This window comes from Manis pentadactyla, chromosome 15 (assembly GCF_030020395.1).
Source record: "Manis pentadactyla isolate mManPen7 chromosome 15, mManPen7.hap1, whole genome shotgun sequence".
Classification (NCBI taxonomy): domain Eukaryota; kingdom Metazoa; phylum Chordata; class Mammalia; order Pholidota; family Manidae; genus Manis; species Manis pentadactyla.
In genome coordinates, this window is record NC_080033.1 from 42538913 (window position 1) to 42557664 (window position 18752).

The 18752-nt window shown below is 43.2% G+C and overlaps 1 protein-coding gene and 1 long non-coding RNA gene across 2 annotated transcripts; one reads left to right on the top strand and one right to left on the bottom strand.

Moving 5' to 3' along the window:
• Positions 1-2679: 2679 nt before the first annotated feature.
• Positions 2680-4226, top strand: LOC130680982 (DPEP2 neighbor protein-like). The gene is made up of 2 exons (XM_057492879.1): positions 2680-2743; positions 3895-4226. The coding sequence occupies exons 1-2, from the start codon at positions 2680-2682 to the stop codon at positions 4224-4226; spliced, it is 396 nt and encodes a 131-aa protein (XP_057348862.1).
• Positions 4227-11205: 6979 nt separating this feature from the next.
• On the bottom strand, positions 11206-13590 carry LOC130681045 (uncharacterized). The gene is made up of 2 exons (XR_008994085.1): positions 12952-13590; positions 11206-11971 (listed from the first exon to the last, which is right to left on the bottom strand). It is a non-coding gene; the product is annotated as an uncharacterized LOC130681045 (long non-coding RNA).
• Positions 13591-18752: the final 5162 nt, after the last annotated feature.

Below are 18752 nucleotides of genomic sequence, written 5' to 3' on the forward strand. Positions count from 1 at the left end.
ATTCCTACCAGCTACACATCCAGAGCCCCAAGGGGAAAGCCTACCCTTGAGCAGAACACCTTTCCACTGCTTGGGTCATCTACAGGCCCCTTAAACTCTTGGTTTTTTTTTTTTTTTTTTTTTTTTATTAATAATTATTTTTTATTGAAGGGTAGTTGACACACAGTATTACATTACATGAGTTTCAAGTGTACAACACAGTGGTAGAACATTTATATACATAATTCTAGGTTCCAGCTATCACCCTACCAGGCTGTTACAATATCTTGACTATATTCCTTATGCTATACCTTACATCCCGGTTACTAATTTATTTTACCATTGGAAGTCTGTCCTTTTTTTTTTTTTTTTTTTTTGTGAGGGCATCTCTCATATTTATTGATCAAATGGTTGTTAACGACAATAAAATTCTGTATAGGGGAGTCAATGCTCAATGCACAATCATTATTCCACCCCAAGCCTAATTTTTGTCACTCTCCAATCTTCTGAGGCATAACAAACAAGTTTTTACATGTAGAACAAATTCTTACATAATGAATAAGTTACATAGTGAACAGTACAAGGGCAGTCATCACAGAAACTTTCGGTTTTGCTCATGCATTATGAACTATAAACAGTCAGTTCAAATATGAATACTCATTTGGTTTTTATACTTGATTTATATGTGGATACCACATTTCTCTCTTTATTATTATTATTTTTAATAAAATGCTGAAGTGGTAGGTAGATACAAGATAAAGGTAGAAAACATAGTTTAGTGTTGTAAGAGAGCACATGTAGATGATCAGGTGTGTGCCTGTAGACTATGTGTTAATCCAAGCTAGACCAGGGCAATAAAACATCCACGTATGCAGAAGATTTCTCTCAGAACGGGGGGGTGAGGTTCTAAGCCTCACATCTGTTGATCCCCAATTTCTCACCTGATGGCCCCCCTGCGACTGTGCCTGTCTTAGGTTGTTCCTCCCTTGAGGAATCTTACCCGTCTCTGGCTAACCAGTCATCTTCCGGGGCCATACAGGGAAATGTAAAGTTGGTAAGTGAGAGAGAGAAGCAATATTGTTTGAAAAAGTTAGCTTTTTACTTCTTTGCATATTTATGCCCTGTGGCTTCTATGCCCAGCATTTGTCTTGAGGTATCTTTACCACTTGGAAGAATTATGATACTCGGTAAATTTGATATGAGGCACGAATTCTATTTAAGGGTTGTAATTAGGAAGGAAGAAGAAAAGCTATAGAAGTAGCAGGCGGAAGAAAACATGGGAAGATTATTTCTTTGATATATCTTCTTGTAGAGTAACTTCAGCATGTATAGGTTTTAAGCTACTACTTAAATTGCACACACACATTAACATAATAGGAGTATAGTTACATAACCAAAGCATATCTGTAATTACCAGCCATCTGCAGTGAAACCAAGAAAACCAGTTAGGCACCTTAGGCATTTGTGAAAACTTATCTATGATATGGTGGATATTGTCCAACTGAACTTGAACAGTCTGAGAGAAATCAGACAAATTAAAACAACCCATTCCTGGGGACTGTTCACATGCCATATGTTCTTTTAACAATAAATAGTTTGTAGTTGTAAGACTTTGGAGCGCTACAATTTGCACTTCTCCAAATTCTTGGTTGAGTTCCAACAGTATAGATCCAGTCCAATTTTGTTGTTTTACTGTATGCACAGGCCAGCTTAGATATCTCCTTCCTCATTCCCATGGCAAGTCCAGGAACTGGTGGGATGAGTGCATCTACAGCTGTAGCAGTGCGTGGATCTTTGTTGGGGTTTTTTGATGATCATCTTCTGGCATGATTCTTCCAGAGGGTGCAGATGTTGGAAGTTCTTTTTCATATCGTATCTTAGTTCATTTTCGGGGTAGCCCAATTAGGCTTTGATCCTCTGTATAAACACAAACAGACCCTTTGCCTACACTTTTATATGCCCTTTATACCCTTGTGTAGAACTCGTTGGAGGTTACCACACAGGAACTGCCCTTTTTTTTTTTTTTTTTTTTTTTTTTTTGCTATCACTAATCTGCACTTACATGACGAATATTATGTTTACTAGGCTCTCCCCTATAACCTCTTGGTTTTTTGAAGTCTTACTTGTAAAATCACAAAGTTTCTATGAATTACCATCTGGGGCAGGGCAAGGTTAAGAAGAACTTGTCTTTGCTTTTATTTTTCCCACCTGGAGTGCCTTCCCTCTCCTCTCCATAGGTCCCAAGTCCCCTTGCCCTTCAGGCGCACTGCCAAGGAGCCTTCCCTGATTCCCTAGTCCACACAAATCTCTGCCTTTCCAACTGTGGGATCCTTAGGCTCAGTGCCAAACACCCTGGCTGTCCCTTAGGTTAATCTTGCCCTTCAAGCCAAAGTCAGAATGTGGGTCTCTTGCCCTCCCGTGCCATCCCACAGGTACATTCCTCAGGAAATGGCAACTTGACTAAGGCATGGATACGGAGAGCTAGATGGAAGGGCCAGGTAGGGTGCCCCTCTGCCTCCACCCTGCTCTCTTCCACAAGAGAGCCTGAAGCCTGCCCCTCAAGTTGCAAGATTCCGTACGTGACCTCACTGGGTATCGATGACCTCACTGTTGTCGTGGCAGCGTGACTACGCAAACCCAGTGTTCTTGGAGAAGCACTCCTACAAGTTTGAGACCAGATAGCAGTCTGGCTGCCTGAGAATGTCTCACCAGATCTACATCCAGTGTAACTTCTTCTCTGCGCCCTGGGAGGGCAGCGCTACAGGTAGGCCGAGGTGGGACATCCGTACAAAAGTCATTGGTGGGCACACAGCCTCACCTGGCTGCCACCAGGCTTCTCCTTTCGGGCTTGCCCAGAGTACGTCAGAACTTCCCCAGTTGTTAACGAATACCAGTGTTCCTACTCACTGCTGAGGGCAAGTGAAGTGTCATCCCTGGGCAAGCGTTCAGAAAGTTCCTAATCTTTATAAATGTAGCCTTCCCTCCACCTTTGGGCTACAAGTGCTTCCTTCCAGACCCTTGGGGAAATGGCAACTGAATGATCCTGAGGTAGGAATGAGGCTGGCCTGTTCTCGGACCAGCAGAAGAGCCAGTGTGGTGATTGGCCTCTTAGCAAAAGTCAAGAGCATTTCTGTGTAAACGGAGCAGTTTGAGGAAGAGCTGTTGAGGGACACTCATAACCTCACCTTCCAACCTGGGCCCCTTCACCATGCTGTCCACATGGGTGCCCTCAGACACATCCCAGACTGAGCCTCTATGTAGCGGGCAAAAGGGTGTCATACCGATGGGAAGAGCAGAAGAGTCAACGGGAGTGATAAAGGGACACTGAGGCTGAGGAAAAGACGTCCCAGAGGTTGTGCTGATGTGAGCCTAGACTAGGTACCCACATTCTGGCCTGAGCCTCCTGGTCACTCTGCTTTGGGATTGGGCCTTTTTCAGATCTACATGAACGTATCAGAGGGCTAGAGTTCAGCGTCGTTGAAAAAGGCAATACAAATGTGGCACAAAGGGAGAGGGGTTCTTAACTGATTCGTGTAAGATTATTTTTTCCAAAACTTGAAAGATATTTCCACTAAAACAGCCTCAGAAGTGACAGGCTTTAACAAATGTTTCCTCTGTTGTGGAAGGGAGAGATGGAGGGCATCCTGATTGCAATCAATTTCAGGTTGAGTTTTTTCCTGGGAATGGGGAACAGATTTCCTGGTCTCCTGCAGCCACAGGCTCCATGGAATTGCTTTTGCAGCCAACGTCGCTTCTCTAGGGGATTCATAGAGGTGATGGGCCAAGTCTGGGTTTTAGATGCCAAGCAGATTGAATGGCTTCAGCCAGAAACTGAGAGAGACATGACAGAGGGAAGGTTCTGGCAGGACACTGTGTACAGGAAGAGTGACTGATCAGCTCTGGTTTTCTTTGCAGCAGCAGCAGCGGCTTCCCCTTCAGCTACACCCATTTACTACCAGCTAATAAATGAAGGGCATGTTAAAGCCCAGTTCCACTGGAACGGTCAGATCATCCCCGTCGTTGGTGGCTACCAAGCCTATGTGACAGCACCCACGCCCACCCCAGCCAAGGTGGAAGAGAAGCCATTCCCCAGGCGGGCTCGCAAGAGGGTTCATAGCTCAGACGACACTGATGAAGAACAGGGTTGCACCCCGCCCAAAATTAGGCGGCTGGAACCCAGTGCCAAGCCGCTGCCCACACAGAAGCCTGCTCGCACAGCCATGTCTAAGAGAAGGGCACGCCGTTAGGAGCCTTCGTGCAGTGGTCCCACTTCCCAACCCCACCACCACCTCCCACCCCATATGAACTCTGATTTTGTTAGAATAGTGACTTTGTTTAATAAATTTATCATTATTGTAATAATTTATTGGCTGCAGTAATGTATTTATTAGTCACCTACCGTTAATTAAGAGTGCCAGCTTTTCCAAGGGCCAGTGTGCTGTGTTGTCTCAGTGCCCGGGGAGCTTCTGCCAGGCGCACCCACACGATGTGTGTCCTTGTGTCTTGCCCGAGTCCAGTCCTGGGGCCACCTGGCGGAGGGGGCATGCCCTGGTCGGGGCAGAAGGATTCCGGGCGGCAGACCCCATGCCCACCTCCCGGGGTTGTCACCATCTGTCCCAGGCTGAGCCCACATTCCCATCCTCGCATGCTTTGGTGCCGGCCCGCCACTGCCCTGGTTAATGCAGCAGCCGGGAGCCAGAGCTGCCATGCGGCTCCCGGCTCCACCTGCAGCCAGGGCCCAGCGGAGGGCTGGGGGAGCCAGGGAGGTGACGGGCAGGAGCAAGCAGCTGTTGCCTGGCTGTGACGCGACTCCATTCTCTTTTCCCAAACGGTGATGTCTCCTGTTTGGAAAGCACTCAGACGTCTATTTTCTCTGGGGGAGCTTGTAAGGAAAGGCTGTGCTCTTGGCCCCTTGGTGGTGAGCTTCAGGCGGTCTGCAAAAGATGGCGGTCAGGCCTGCAGGCGTGGAGAGAATCTCAGTGCCGGCGCCTCCCCTCCCCACTGCCCTCCCTGCATCTCCAGGATCAGCCCTCTTTCAAGCTCGTTCCAAAGCCCTTCCCAGAATCCAGGTCTGTGCTGTGCACCCTCTGGGGATTGCAGACCTTTTAACATGGATACATGTCTCCCCAGCTAGACTGTGAGCTCTCAGAGAGCAAGACCTGTGCTGGTTACTCATCTGCCTAGCAAAGGGCTTTGCACACAAATGCAGCTGGCATTGGTGGGAAGGGTGTGTGTGTGCACGTGCTCTGCAAACCCAGGGCAAGCAAGGCCATGGCTGAGCCTAAGCAGAGTGGGACTGTGGAGCCCCGGCTGCTGGCCTGGATTTCTCCTCCAAACCTAAGCTTGGTGGCCTCTCGAGGAAGAGACCCTGTACCCAGCCCACAGGCCAAATGCACACAGTCCTCACTCTCAGCTCAGGTCACCCTGGTGGGGCGTCCCGGTCCTCAGAGTACCCTGGCCACGTGTCCCCCGTGCATCGCCCAGTGTGTAGACCGAAGCAGTGCTCGGGACAATCGTGTGCAGCTCTGGGCTTCCAGCTCTTGCGTGAGCAATTATGGGACGAGGTGGCTCTGTGTGGTGGGAAGCCTTTTCCTATGGAATCGTGGGGTGTCGGAGCATCTGTACTCTGCCTTCATCAGTGGCGCAGTGAGCCTGAGTGTTGGCCAGCCCGATTCATTTGGCCTTCTAGGGGACCTCCACCCGTCCTTCCTGAGCAGGCTCCACGGAGACAGCTCGGGGCTGCCTGAGCGGGACTGCACAAATGACCGACAGACTTTGGGTAAACGGAATTAAATGTATTGGGTAAGGCTGGGAGGATAAGAAGACCGGGAGCTTTCACTGAATTTGCGTAGGAGAGTAAGAGGCGCCGTGTCTGTCAACCCTGGAAGGAGTGGTAAAACCATGCCAGTTGTCAGCAGGCTCCCAAACGGCATCCGCGAACTCAGTCCCCTCCACCAACTGGCCTCAGCCGTGAGAACAAGGGTTTGGGGCTGGTGCTCATGCAGGTCACTGGTGTAGTGACACAGTCATGAAATACATGACCACAGACTCGTGGAGCCAGTCATGACCCTCTATTTACTGCCCTGAAGGTTACAGACTCCCCAACTGACCGGAGATCTCGTTACGTGGCACCAGCTCTGGGCCCGACCCGGAGCTGAGGGCAGCTCTCCACTCTTCCGGGTTCCAGGGACGTCCCGTCCCCTAAGGGTGGATGTGACCACATGACATGAGGCAGGCCAAGTGCTGGGTGTGGGGCCGGCAGAGTGGGGCTCGGATGGGTGGTCACCATGTCATCTCCCTCAGCCCCGTGTGCTCAGGTAGAGGAAGGGCCGTGGCCTGCACTGCAGGTGACTCAGCTCCTCCTGCTCCTCACCCTTTGGAATGAGCTCGCCTCCCAGTGAACAGCAAACGCCCAGTGATGCCCACATCCCCCTGCTCTTCCCTATGCTTTGTCTCAACCTTCTTACTTGTGAAGGAGGGTGTAGCCTGGAGTTACTTCTGGGCTTGAGCTGTAGCCCCATGGAGCTGTGATCGTTGTTTCTAGGGCCAGGACAGGGTTCTTGGGAGAATGAGTGGCTGTCCCTTACCCAGGGCTGTACATTCATGGAGGAGCCACCTTCCCATATAGAAGTGGGTTGGTTCACAGAGACACCTGCTGCCCTACATTGCCAAGAAACATTACCCAAGTTCATGGGCTTGACATCCCACAGTAAAGTCAGTCTTGCCCAGGGCAAAAGGCTGTCCCCCTCGGATTTTGCCTTATTAGGAGTGCCCACCACAGTCACTTAATTTGCTAAATGGACTTTGGTGTGTGAGGCAGTACTTCACATCTACGTTGCTTAAAACTCCTTGCAGGGTCAAACTTGGCTGAGTGTGAACCAGCCGGAGGCGGTGTGGCCCGGCCCCTTGGCTGCCCTGTAGGCAGCCCGGCAGAGCATCTCCCCCAAGGATGCAGGCAGGAGCTCGATGTGTCATCCCCTCCTGCCCCACGAGGGGCCTGGAGTCCCTCACTGCTAGAGGCCACGTCACACCCACAGATGGGGCCCAAGAGGAGAAGTCTGGACAGGGAGGGCCAGTGCCCAGCTCCCAGGCTTCAGCGCCCTTACACCATGCTGGGCGTGTCTCCTGTGGCTGGGGACTCTGCAGTGGGGAGGACCCAGGTCACCCTGGCCTCAGCCTCACCCAGGGAGCCGTGGTGGTTTCCCAGGCAAGTCTCTGCCGTCAGCCCTGAGACGGTGGGTCCCGACTGCCCCGGATACATGCAGTGCACTGCGTGGCAGAGGGCGGTTCTCTCTCTCAGCCTTCGGAGGAGCCCTGCAGGCACAGGAGCCTGTCCCAAAACGCTGAGTGGCCCAGCTCCTCTCTCTCAAACCTAACTCTCTTCTTCTCTTTCCCTATCTCCATGTCTCTCCCTCTCGCTGTCTGTCTTGCTTTCTTCCTCCCCGCCTGGGGCTGTAGAACCGCATGCATGAGTCTCTCATGCTCTTCGACTCCATCTGTAACAACAAGTCCTTCATCCACACCTCCATCATTCTCTTCCTCAACAAGGAAGATCTCTTTGCTGAGAAGATCAAGAAGTCACCTTTGACCATGTGCTTTCCTGAATACGCAGGTGGGTGTCACGGAGGTCCTGTGCAGGAGGAAGCCCACCCCTACCAGGGACCTGCCTCTGGCAGGAACCAGAGCCCAGTGCCGGGCAGCAACCAGCTGATGACAGATGTCACTGCAGGCATGGGGCTGGGATGTGTGGGAGGAGTGCTAGGGCGTGACCAGGTTTGGCCATTCTGCAGACACCACCCTGGGTGCAGTGGGAAATGGACTCTCCTGATCCATGTGTTGTGGACCAGGTGACTCAGGGGTGACATGGCAGGAATCAGAAGGCCTGACAGGACCGCAGGGTCCCCCTGCTCCTTTCCTCCTGGACACCTAGGAAAGCACCCCTGTCCTCCCTGCTTCTCACCAGTGGCCACCACTGATCCCTGCCCTGGAGAGCGTCTGGGCCATACAGCACCTTGACATGAATTAGAAAGGGTGGACACATGACCTGGGAGTGGGACCAGGGCCACTTTTCAGCCCCTCCCCGCTTTCTGTGCTACCTGCTCTGGGGCACTGTGTGCATCTGTTCTGCCTGTGCGCAGCCAGATCTCACCCCGTTCCCAGCTGCCGGCCTCCCCTCCCCTCCCCACTCCATCGCCCTTCCCCTCTCTCCATCCCTGGTCTTTCCCCACATCAGACCACTCCTACTCTGCAAGCGTCCTGCCTGCCTGTCTGACTTTCTTCCACCTTCTCCAGGGCTCCTTCCCACCTCTGACTCCCCGGGGGTGTGGCACAGACCCCCACCACAGAGCTCTTTCTGAATGGGCGGGTGAGATGTGGGGCTGTGTCTGGCAGCTGAGGGAGGGTGGCTGTGGCAGGGGGCTGGCTCTGAGCTGCCGCTGAAGGCTAGAGCAGTGCTGATGGGATGCCACAGCCCAGCCTTTTCCCCTCTGGGACAGGGGAGCTTCTAGAGGCCCCTGGGCTGACAGTAGAGGAGGACTTGTTACAGGTTGGATCAACCAGGATCCCACGCACTGTGACAGTCCCAGAGAGGGAAGAGCACGGGCTTGGCCCAAGGGCTACAACAGGTCCCCAAACCCAGCCAGATTTCAGGAGGATGGGTGCTGGCCCCTCCACTCTTCTCCGCTACTGTCAGCCTAGGGCCCAGGACAGGGAGGGCCTTGCGGCTTATTGTGAGAACAACCTGTCTCCTCACCGATGCTCAGGCTGCCTGTGACTCTGCAAGGCTCCTACCCAATTCCGGGGTGCACGGAGAGGACAGAGGGTGCAGGCTCTCAGGTCCAACAGACGTCAGACAGTCTCCCATGGACAGGTGGGTTGAAGCAGCCTCAGGCCGGAGCACCTGCAGCTTTGGGCAAGTGAATCCCCTGAGCCTCATTTTCCTCCGCAGAGCATGGCTGTGGGGACGAATGTGGAGAACAGAGCCTGGGGCCAGGTCCGCACACCTGTGGCTATTGTCCTCTTTAGTACCATTCAGAGAAGGGAAACCAAGGAACGGGAAATTGGCCGTGGAGGAGATGGATCCTGCAGGGTGGAATGAGGCCAGCAGGGCGCAAGGCAGGCCTGAAAGGTCCAGCCCACAGCTGCTCTGGGCAGAACTGGGATGCAGCGCCCCCTCTTGGCAGTCACTGCTGACCTCCAGATGAAGCCCCCCAGGGACCAGTTCAGGTCTTTAGTAAGTTGTGGTGACCAGGGGGACTCAGCAGCCACAAACTCCAGCAGATCCTCCCAGGGTCAGGCACAAACCCAAAGACATCTATAGAACTCTACATCCAAAGGTACTATTTACAATAGCCAAGAAATGGAAGCAACCTAAGTGTCCATCAGTAGATGAATGGATAAAGAAGACGTGGTACATATACACAATGGAATATTATTCAGCCATAAGAAGAAAACAAATCCTACCATTTGCAACAACATGGATGGAGCTAGAGGGTATAAATAAGCCAGGTGGAGAAAGACAAACACCAAATGATTTCATTCATGTGTGGAGTATAGGAACAAAGAAAGACTGATCGAACAAAACAGCAGTAGATTCACAGAACCTAAGAATGGACTAACGGTTACCAAAGGGAAAGGGACTGGGGAGAATAGGAGGGTAAGGGCGGGATAAGGGTGGGGAAAAAGAAAGGGGGTATTAAGATTAGCATGTATAGTGTGTGGGGGGTACGGGGAGGGCTGTGCAACACAGAGAAGACAAGTAATGATTCTATAGCATCTTACTAAGCTGATGGACAGAACTGTAATGGGGTCTGTAGGGGGGAATTGGTGAAGGAGGGACCCTAGTAAACATAATGTTCTTCATGTAATTGTAGATTAATGACAAAAAAGTCATAAAGTGAGAAAATAAAATTATCAGAGAATGTTAACAAATGCTAACTAATTGGTAGCAAAATAGACCAAAGTTGTAAGGAAGGCAGCTCTGAGGAAAGTCAAGGAAAAACTTTCCGTCTAGAATAAAAGATCTACATTCTGCTCCAGGGCCTTTGGCAAAGGCAGAAAAGGTCAGGAGTGCTTACCATCTTCCAAAACTTGCATTATACTACGGGAACAAGCGAAGCTCATGGAAATGTGATATATACTTGAGTACTGGGAGTGGGCCATAACACATGATACTGTCCACTCTCTTGAGCCAAACCCAACAAGGCCTGTCCTGAACTACTTCTCTACCTCTTCAGCCTTACTCCCTTAGGCCATAGACCAAAGCTCTTAAGAACAAAATGGGGGGAGGCGAGAGGCATGGCAATCAGGCAACCATAGTACGTATATTTTGGTTTTGTTTTTATTTAATGAAAAAAGGAACAAATTATGCAAAAGACATTTGAAGAACATGATAAAAATGAAAACAAAACCTCTCCCTCAATACACACACACACAATTCAGAAACTGATTGCCAGTGAATGCTCCACTCTTAACAAATTTAAGAATAGTAATTCAGTAAATCATGAGACCAAATATAATAATAAAATATCAAATGAGTGGAAAATGAAGCCAAGGAATCAAACTAAAATTTAAAACACAACTGTAGATCTAAAATCTGAATTAGAAGCAGCAAGTGACAAAGAGATCAAAAACATGGGGGGCAAAGCTTTAATAAAGACATTCAAGTATCCACAGAAGAAAATACAGGTATGGAGAATAGACAAAAACAAGTTCAATATCTGAATAGTAATTGGAGTCTCAGAAGTAGCAGGCAAAGCAAATGGAACAGGAGCTACAGATACATAATACAGAAAAATTTTCTTGCACGAAAGAAGAATGAATCTCAGATTAAAAGGGAGCATCATAGGTACCGGGAAAGACTGATAAAGAACCATCAATATCCAGACATACTCTAGAGTTAAGTCACTAATTTCAACTCTAATGATAAAATTTTTCAAACAACAAGTTAGGAAAAAAGTCACAATGGGAACATAAAACATTGATCAGAAATCAGAAGCGTTAGTCTCCCTTAACAAAGAATCAGTTTTTAATTAAAGGAATACTGTGGAAATAAATTATCTGGCCTCCCAAAAGACTTCTGTTAATTTAAGCATTTTAAAATAATTTCTTTCCAGTAAGAAAAGTCAAAGATACAGGAAACTAGGCAGTTTCTCCTTAATCAAATTTTTAAAAGGTCTCATTTAAGAGCAAAATGTGACTCTAATAACAAATGGCAAAATTCCTATGTTGATTTTTCCTCACATTTTTTCTTTCGGCTTTATTGAGGTACAACTGACATACAGCACAGTATAAATTTAAAGTATACAGCATAGTGACTTGATTTACATATATTGCTGGTTGATTACTATGATAAATTTAGTTAACATCCATCTGCTCACATAGCTATCAGAAAGAGAGAGAAAGAGAAAGGAAAAAAGTTTTTTCCTTGTTACAAGAACTTTTAGTATCTACTCTGAACAACTTTCAAATATACCATACAGCAGTATTAACTACAGTCATCATTTGTACATTACACATCCTCAGTACTTACTTATAACTGGAAGTTTGTATCTTTTGACAACCTTCATCCAGTTCCCCTACTGTATCCCCCTGCCTCCAATCTTTTTCAGTAACTGTCATTTTAAACCCACCTAAAATGTTAAGCTTTGTCAAGAACTGTGAAACATGTTTAGGTAATAATGACAAATCATAAAGCATGGCCAGCACAGGAAATTATAGTTCATAAGTTCTATTTGTTCAAATTCACTTCACTACAATACACAATGCCATAAAACAAATTCTGAGAAAATGGGTGACTCAAGATTATTATAGATAGCCATTCTGACGTTTAAATACATAGACAACAAACATGTTCTCAAACATTCATGAATCCAAGGAATACAGAATCCAAACAAAAAACAAAAACACTTCATGATATAAATAAAACAGAATTAGTAATAATCTTTGAATCCAACTAAGCTAAACTATGGGGTTGAGGGGAGATGGCTCGGATCTGAAAGGAGAAATAATACAAGCAACAAATTCAGGAGGTAGAAGGTAGAGCAGGGGGAAGAAGTTTAAGAGAGACAATTACCTCATCTTTCAGAGTAAGGAGTCAATTCATACCACCTAAATCTAAGACAACTATTCAGTCTCTCAAGAATTTATTTAATCTCTCTGACCTTAGAAAGATCTTTTAGGACCTCTTAGAGTGAAGAACAATATCTAAGGCTCAGTAGTTCTAACTTTTACTTTTACTTTCATCCTGGAGAGAAGCATTGTTTCATTCTTTAAATGTTTAACTCAAATAAAATTAAAGTTAATATCTAACTGCTATGACTCAAAACTTACATATTAAATATATTTCATATACTCAAACATGTTAGTTTTACCATTTCACTTTATTTTTTTCTAATAAATTCAAATAAATGTTTTAATTACAAAGATATTCAGTATAATCCTATCCTTAAAAAATCCACTCATTTTTCTTATCATCCATAGTCTTCCATAAATATACAAAGAATTATTTGGAATGTTAATCAAATGTTAACACCTGCTTATTTCTGAGGAGTTTAGATTTGGGGTAATATATTGCTTTATCCCTTCTACTTTTCTGCATTACTTGGATTTTAAACAAGCATATAGATGATAGATGATAGATAGCTAGATTAGACAGATAGATAGATGATAGATTGAAAGATAGATAATATATAAACATAATACAGTTTATTTTTTTAATCAGAAAAACAAATGTTTGACCATTATAATCTTCTTTCCCAGAGCTTCCCCAGCCAGAGTCAGTCCAGAACCAGAACATTTTTTAGCCTAGCAAAAAAAAACCTCAATGTGGAAGTGCTGCCATATCAACAAGGACATAAAATCTCAAAAGAGGCTTTCTAGCTTTGAATATTCTTTGGGCTCAGAAGCACTTAACTAAATAGACTTGATCATTAACAGATGTATGGGATCTGCAAAACCCGCCCTAACTCATACCTTCACAACAGGATGCCCCCCAGTAGATGCTTTTACTGCTCCTCGGCTACCTTCAGTTTCATAATGGGCTCGATGATGAGTTTTAGGTTGCACTTCTATTTTCAGTTCACATTGTCCAAAATGAGTTGGTAAAGGCCAGTCAAGTGGAGGTAATGAAGATGTGCGATAAAAAAAAACACACACATACAAAGATGCATTTCACTATGTTATTAATGCCAAGCAGTAATTAAAATCATTTCTATGCCAGCACCAACATTTCTTCCTGTGATCTCTGAAATGAAGTATTCCAAAATAAAACTTCACTTAGTAAGTTATAACACTGGATATGGTGGGTGCTTAAGAAATATAATTCTTTAACCTGAAGAATAAAAACGACTTTATCTACTTTTTTGGTTTCCTCTATTTTTTTAAAAAGGACAAATTTTAACATTTCACAAAACTGTAACTGTTTATCAACTATGTGTACATAATGACAAAAATAATCAAAATAGTGATAATTTGATTTTTTTAAAGCAAATATGCACAACTTTGTGTATGTGTATCAGTATCTCTCCAAGGATCCCTATCCCCCAGTGTATCTCCCTCCCTGGTGGGCAGCTACTGCAGTCAATCTGTTGTACATGCTGCTTCTCCAGTGTCCTTCCTATTACTCTTTCCCTATCTATCTGAAATACTGCGTATAGTCAGCAGCACATTGCAATTTGAGATAAAAATTTAATTTCAGTACATACTTGGCTGAAAAAAATCTAAGGCCTATCACTGTAGCACCTCCAAATGTCAACTTCAGAGACAAATGTCAATTGATCAATAAGATACTTTAAACAGCTTAATGGGCTACAGGATGATTTAGATACATTAACATTGAAAATACGGAATTAGAAGAGAAACAATCTATATGTCTGTAAGTCAAATATTAATGGATCCAAAGCTAGAATGATTTGTATTTTTAAAGAAATACCTTCATTAGTGATTGGTGAAATAGGACTTTTAAATAAAGTCTCTTCTAACACTGAAATGCTATCATGTCTGCCACTATGAATTTCTAAATTACTTCACTGCTTCCTTGAATGTGTTCAGTCTAGTTTTACTAGCTACTATGAAGTTTAAAGGTACTAATTCTTATCAGTATGAAACACCAACTCACTGTCAACTCTCAGCTAGTTTCTGCACTTACTCTGCAGACTTAAATAACCTCCTAAAAAGACTAAGATAATTTTCAGAAGCAGAGTGATGGGCACAAAGGTGTCTTCAAATACTGTAATTCCACACTATATTTTTCTAAAGATCTGGATCCAGAAATAAACATTCATACCAATGAAAAAGCATTAAAAATAAATAAATAAAATAAACAGATCCAATTTCATGTGGGGATTTAATACATGATAAAAGATATCTTTTCCAAACCATTATAAACTAGATTAAAGCTTTTAGAAAATAAAGTACTTACACTTTTCTTTACTTCAGTCCTTAGCTGGACCCAAGAATGTATTATATAAACTACACAGTAGTCTATAAATGTGATATAAATTTGATTGTATTATATAAATACAAATATTACATATATTTTGTTATATATATAGATATATATATAAATGCTATATAAAACACTTTATTAGAAACGTGTGAAAGCTGGATTTTTATTTTTAATTATTTTGGAGTAGGGTAAGGCTTTCAAATATGACACAAAATCCAAAAGCCATAAAGAAAAAAACAAATTTGAATATATAAAATTTAAACATTTCTCTATAACTAAAAAAATCACAAACTTATAGTCAGAAGACAAAAAAATAAATTATGAAACACTTGCCACAAATATGGAAAAGCTAATTAATTTGCATATTCAGCCCTTAAAAATATAAAAAACCTATTGCCAATTAGTTTAAAGCTTTCGTAGATAAGAAGATTCCTTCTAGAATTCTTAAATGTAACTTGTTATTATCTACAATTTGTTATTTATACACTTTTAAAATGATAACTCTAACCTATCTATGAACACTTCTAAGACTCAAAGCAAATAAATGTGGACTTTAATGCTACTGTCTGGAAGAAACAGAATGAAAAGGAGGAAGGGTAAAAATGGTAAAACCATTCCATACAGATAATGTCTGCCACCAGTAACCCACAAGCATGAAAAATGACTGGTAGCCATTCCCATCAACTCACCGAAATATAGGGGTGTGGCCAGGTTTTGGTTTGCTCCAGGTAAAAGGTGAAGGAACTGAAAGATATTGGTCACCAGACGAATCTTTCTTTAACGGATACTGAGATCCAAGGCCATCATCTATCGAAGTCTCTCGGGATGGTGATAAACTCCCTTGGTCATCTGAACAGAGTTCTAATTTTCCTGGTAGTACAGTAGCTTGACCTTCGGAAGTCTTCCTTGTTTTCAGAGGGATATCAGTCTCTACACAGTACTGAAATGGAAAAAGTGCAGGACCAAGGCCTGATCCACCCTGGAGAGAAGCATTGAGCCAGGTATCTTCTGCTACACTTCCCCTGGGGGAGTGACCGGGAGAAGGAACAGGTGAGTGATGGGGTGAAAGGGACCCAGCATAACAAACATCAGCACTAGAGTGCCGCCGTTTCCCACAGGGGGAAGTAGGCCTTGATGAGGGTCCTGAGGCTGGCCTGGAGAAGTCAGAGGGGATCCGAGAGTAAATCGGGCAGCAGCTTCATTCAACTCTGAATCCACATCATCATAAATATGTGAAAGAGATTCACAAGAAGATGCATCTGAGAACCAGCTCCTAGAAGAGACGCTGCTGGCAGGACTAGGGCTAAGGGAAGACTCCCGGTAGGATGGCTCAAGAGGAAGATAGAGATGCTCTCTAGAAGGCCTTTCCAAAAATTCCCTTTCTGGGTCATTTATGTGTACATCATCTTCATGAGCATCTATTTCTTGATGACAGTGAGGAGAGACGGATGTAATTTGAATACTTGGACACTCAAAGGGTTTGGGACCACCTAATGGGCTGTATTTAGATTCAGGAATCTCACAACTTCCTTCATAGTTTTTGTGACCTTGGAACTGAAACGATGGTGACAAAACAGAAGAGTGAGACGGTAGTCCATGATGGGGTAAGCAAAGTGGTGAATTTAAAGTAGATGGAGGTGGACCTACATTAAAGACGTAAATGGATGCACAATCATCTGGCTCAAGATCTATGGGGGAAAGAAAAAATAAATAAAAATCAACAAAAGAAAATTTAGATGTACAAATTAGATGAGGAAGTAAGTAATAATCTTGAAAGAAGAGGGACATAAAATGTATATTATTAACTCTAGTAAAAAGTGATGTGTGTTTTTTTATATTCGAATCACTTCTTTACCAGCACCAACAATGTGTGTTTTTAAAAAATGCACCTGGTTATTTCTGCAGATACACATTATTTTTACATATTTATACAATTGACCCTTAAATAATGTGAGGGTTAAGGGCACCAACACCTGGGCAGTCGAAAACCTCCACATAACTTATGACGCTCCTAAACTTAACTACTACTTACTTATTGCCTACTGTTAACCAGAAACCTTACCAATCACATAAAGTCAATTAACACATATTTTGTATGTCATATGTATAATACACTGAATTCTTACAATAAAGGCAATTAGAGAAAAGAAAATGTTTTTTCGAATTGTTGCAAATCTCCAAAAAGTTTTCCAATATATTTACTGAAAAAGACATATAAGTGGACCCATGCAGTTCGAACCCATGTTTTTCAAGGGTCAACTACATATGTAGCTGTATGTGTATTTTTTTTCCTTATTTCCACATTTTCCAAAATGAGAATCAGAAAACATTCTCTGAAAACAAAAATGCTTTTATATAAGAAATCATCATATCGACAACTCTAAAAGACATTCATAGAATTATAGATTTATATAATCATATAAATTTAGCCTCATCTGCTGGTTTAAATGGAGTAAAGGATAAAACAATCTTTGAAAGGTTTTTAACAAAGTTTATTAATGAAAAGGATTACCGATTCAAACTCAGAAGACCTAGATTCTGCCATTGAATGTGAGCTTTTAGTCACATTTAACTTCTCCAAGTCTTCAGTTTCTTTGCAGGAAAATTCATAACTTTTTGTTAAGGATATTTTTATGATTATCAATAACAGCTTTTTCCTCCATAGCCACACCATCAAGAATTCATATCTTGGGTCTTAGCATCCCCGGTTACAAAGGTCACATAATTCCATTTGGATCCTTTACTTCAACTAGAAAATAACTAATCAAGGCTCTTAACATATGATTATCCTGCCAAACTACCTATTCAGAGTGTTGGCAGCATTTTGGGTATTTTGCAGCTTCACTTTTAGAAAAGAGTAATTATTATTCATTTTCAGTAGCAGAAGTAGTAAGTCCTACTACAAGATGAAAGTTGAACACATTCACTTTTTCCAAAGAGATTATCATTGGGAAACCAAAGACAAAAATGTTCAGAGATACAACAGAGAGAAGCACAAATCTCTAGTCTCTTCTCAAAAGTACTCAAGGAGATCACATTATTCCATTACATTAGTACGACTGGAACATAACACACATCTTCAGATTCCTGGTGTTGCTGTCATTAGCCAGAATCCTGCAATTTCACTATCTCCACAAGTCCTACATTTGGAACATTTAAGATGTTCTGTGATTAGTGAACATGTTTAGTAAAGAGCTTCTACATGTATTAAAACAATAAAACAAACTCCCCTAGGCTTTAAACCCTGGTTCTGCCATCCCATAGCTGTGCAAACTTGGACAAGCTGTTTAACCTGCTTGAACTTCAGTTGTCTGAGGCAGGTTTTTTTTCTATAAAATTGGTAGGAGGTGAGTAGAATATCACCAGAAACACACAGGACCATTTTAAGACAAACAACCCAACAGAACTGTCATTTGTAAGAATTCAGAACATATCAGTTAACTAATCTTTGCTTTTTAAAAATTTAAGATGGGTATGTTGTATTATACTTTATTTTTTAAACCCTGAAATTCTTTCTAATTAACTGAAACACCTTTTTAAATACACTACTCACTCCACTCTCTCATTTCAGTTACTGAATCAAGAGAAGTAAGACACCAGAGCTTCAAAGAAGGAAACCCATACCTGACTGCAAGAAAATGCAGGAGGAAAGGCTATTAAAAATAAGCCACAAAAAGAAGAGGTTTAGGCAGTGTAGCACAGAGAAGGCACATAGTGAATCTGTGGCATCTTACTACACTGACGGACATTGCTTGCACTGGAGTATGGGTGGGGGCTTGATAACATGGGTAAATGTAGTAACCATTGTTTTTTTCATGTGAATCCTTCACAAGAGTTTATATCAATAATACCTTAATACAAAATTTAAAAAAAAAGAGGTTCAGGAGAAAACAGGGAGTGACCGCTAATGGGTAATGGGTTTCTTTCTGGGGTGATGAAAATGTTCTAAAATGTGGTAATCATTGCACTATTTTGTGAACATGCTAAAAATCAAAAACAGTGAATTGAACTCTTTAAATGGGTGAACTGTATGGTATGTGAATTATATTTCAACAAAGCTATTACAAAGTATATAGAGAGAACATAATGTTATGTAATTTATCACAATTAAACATGTTTTTTCAAAGTTAAGACAGTTTTTCTGATTAAGAAAATCATTAAAGAAAATTATAAACAAATGCTATCAATTAACACTTAATGTTTTCATATGTCTTATTCTACATGAGTATATATTATATAATTGTGACAATTTTATGGTTTCTTCTAATCATTTATTGAAGTACAAGATACACACAGAAAAGTACATGTATCAGAACTACAGCCTGAT

What these genes read in the sequence shown, in the direction of transcription:
- LOC130680982 (XM_057492879.1), top strand. Translation starts at nt 2,680, where the DNA reads ATGTCTCACCAGATCTACATCCAGTGTAACTTCTTCTCTGCGCCCTGG. An exon ending in CTGGGAGGGCAGCGCTACAG is followed by an intron (nt 2,744 to 3,894) that starts GTAGGCCGAGGT and finishes TTTTCTTTGCAG; the next exon opens with CAGCAGCAGCGGCTTCCCCT.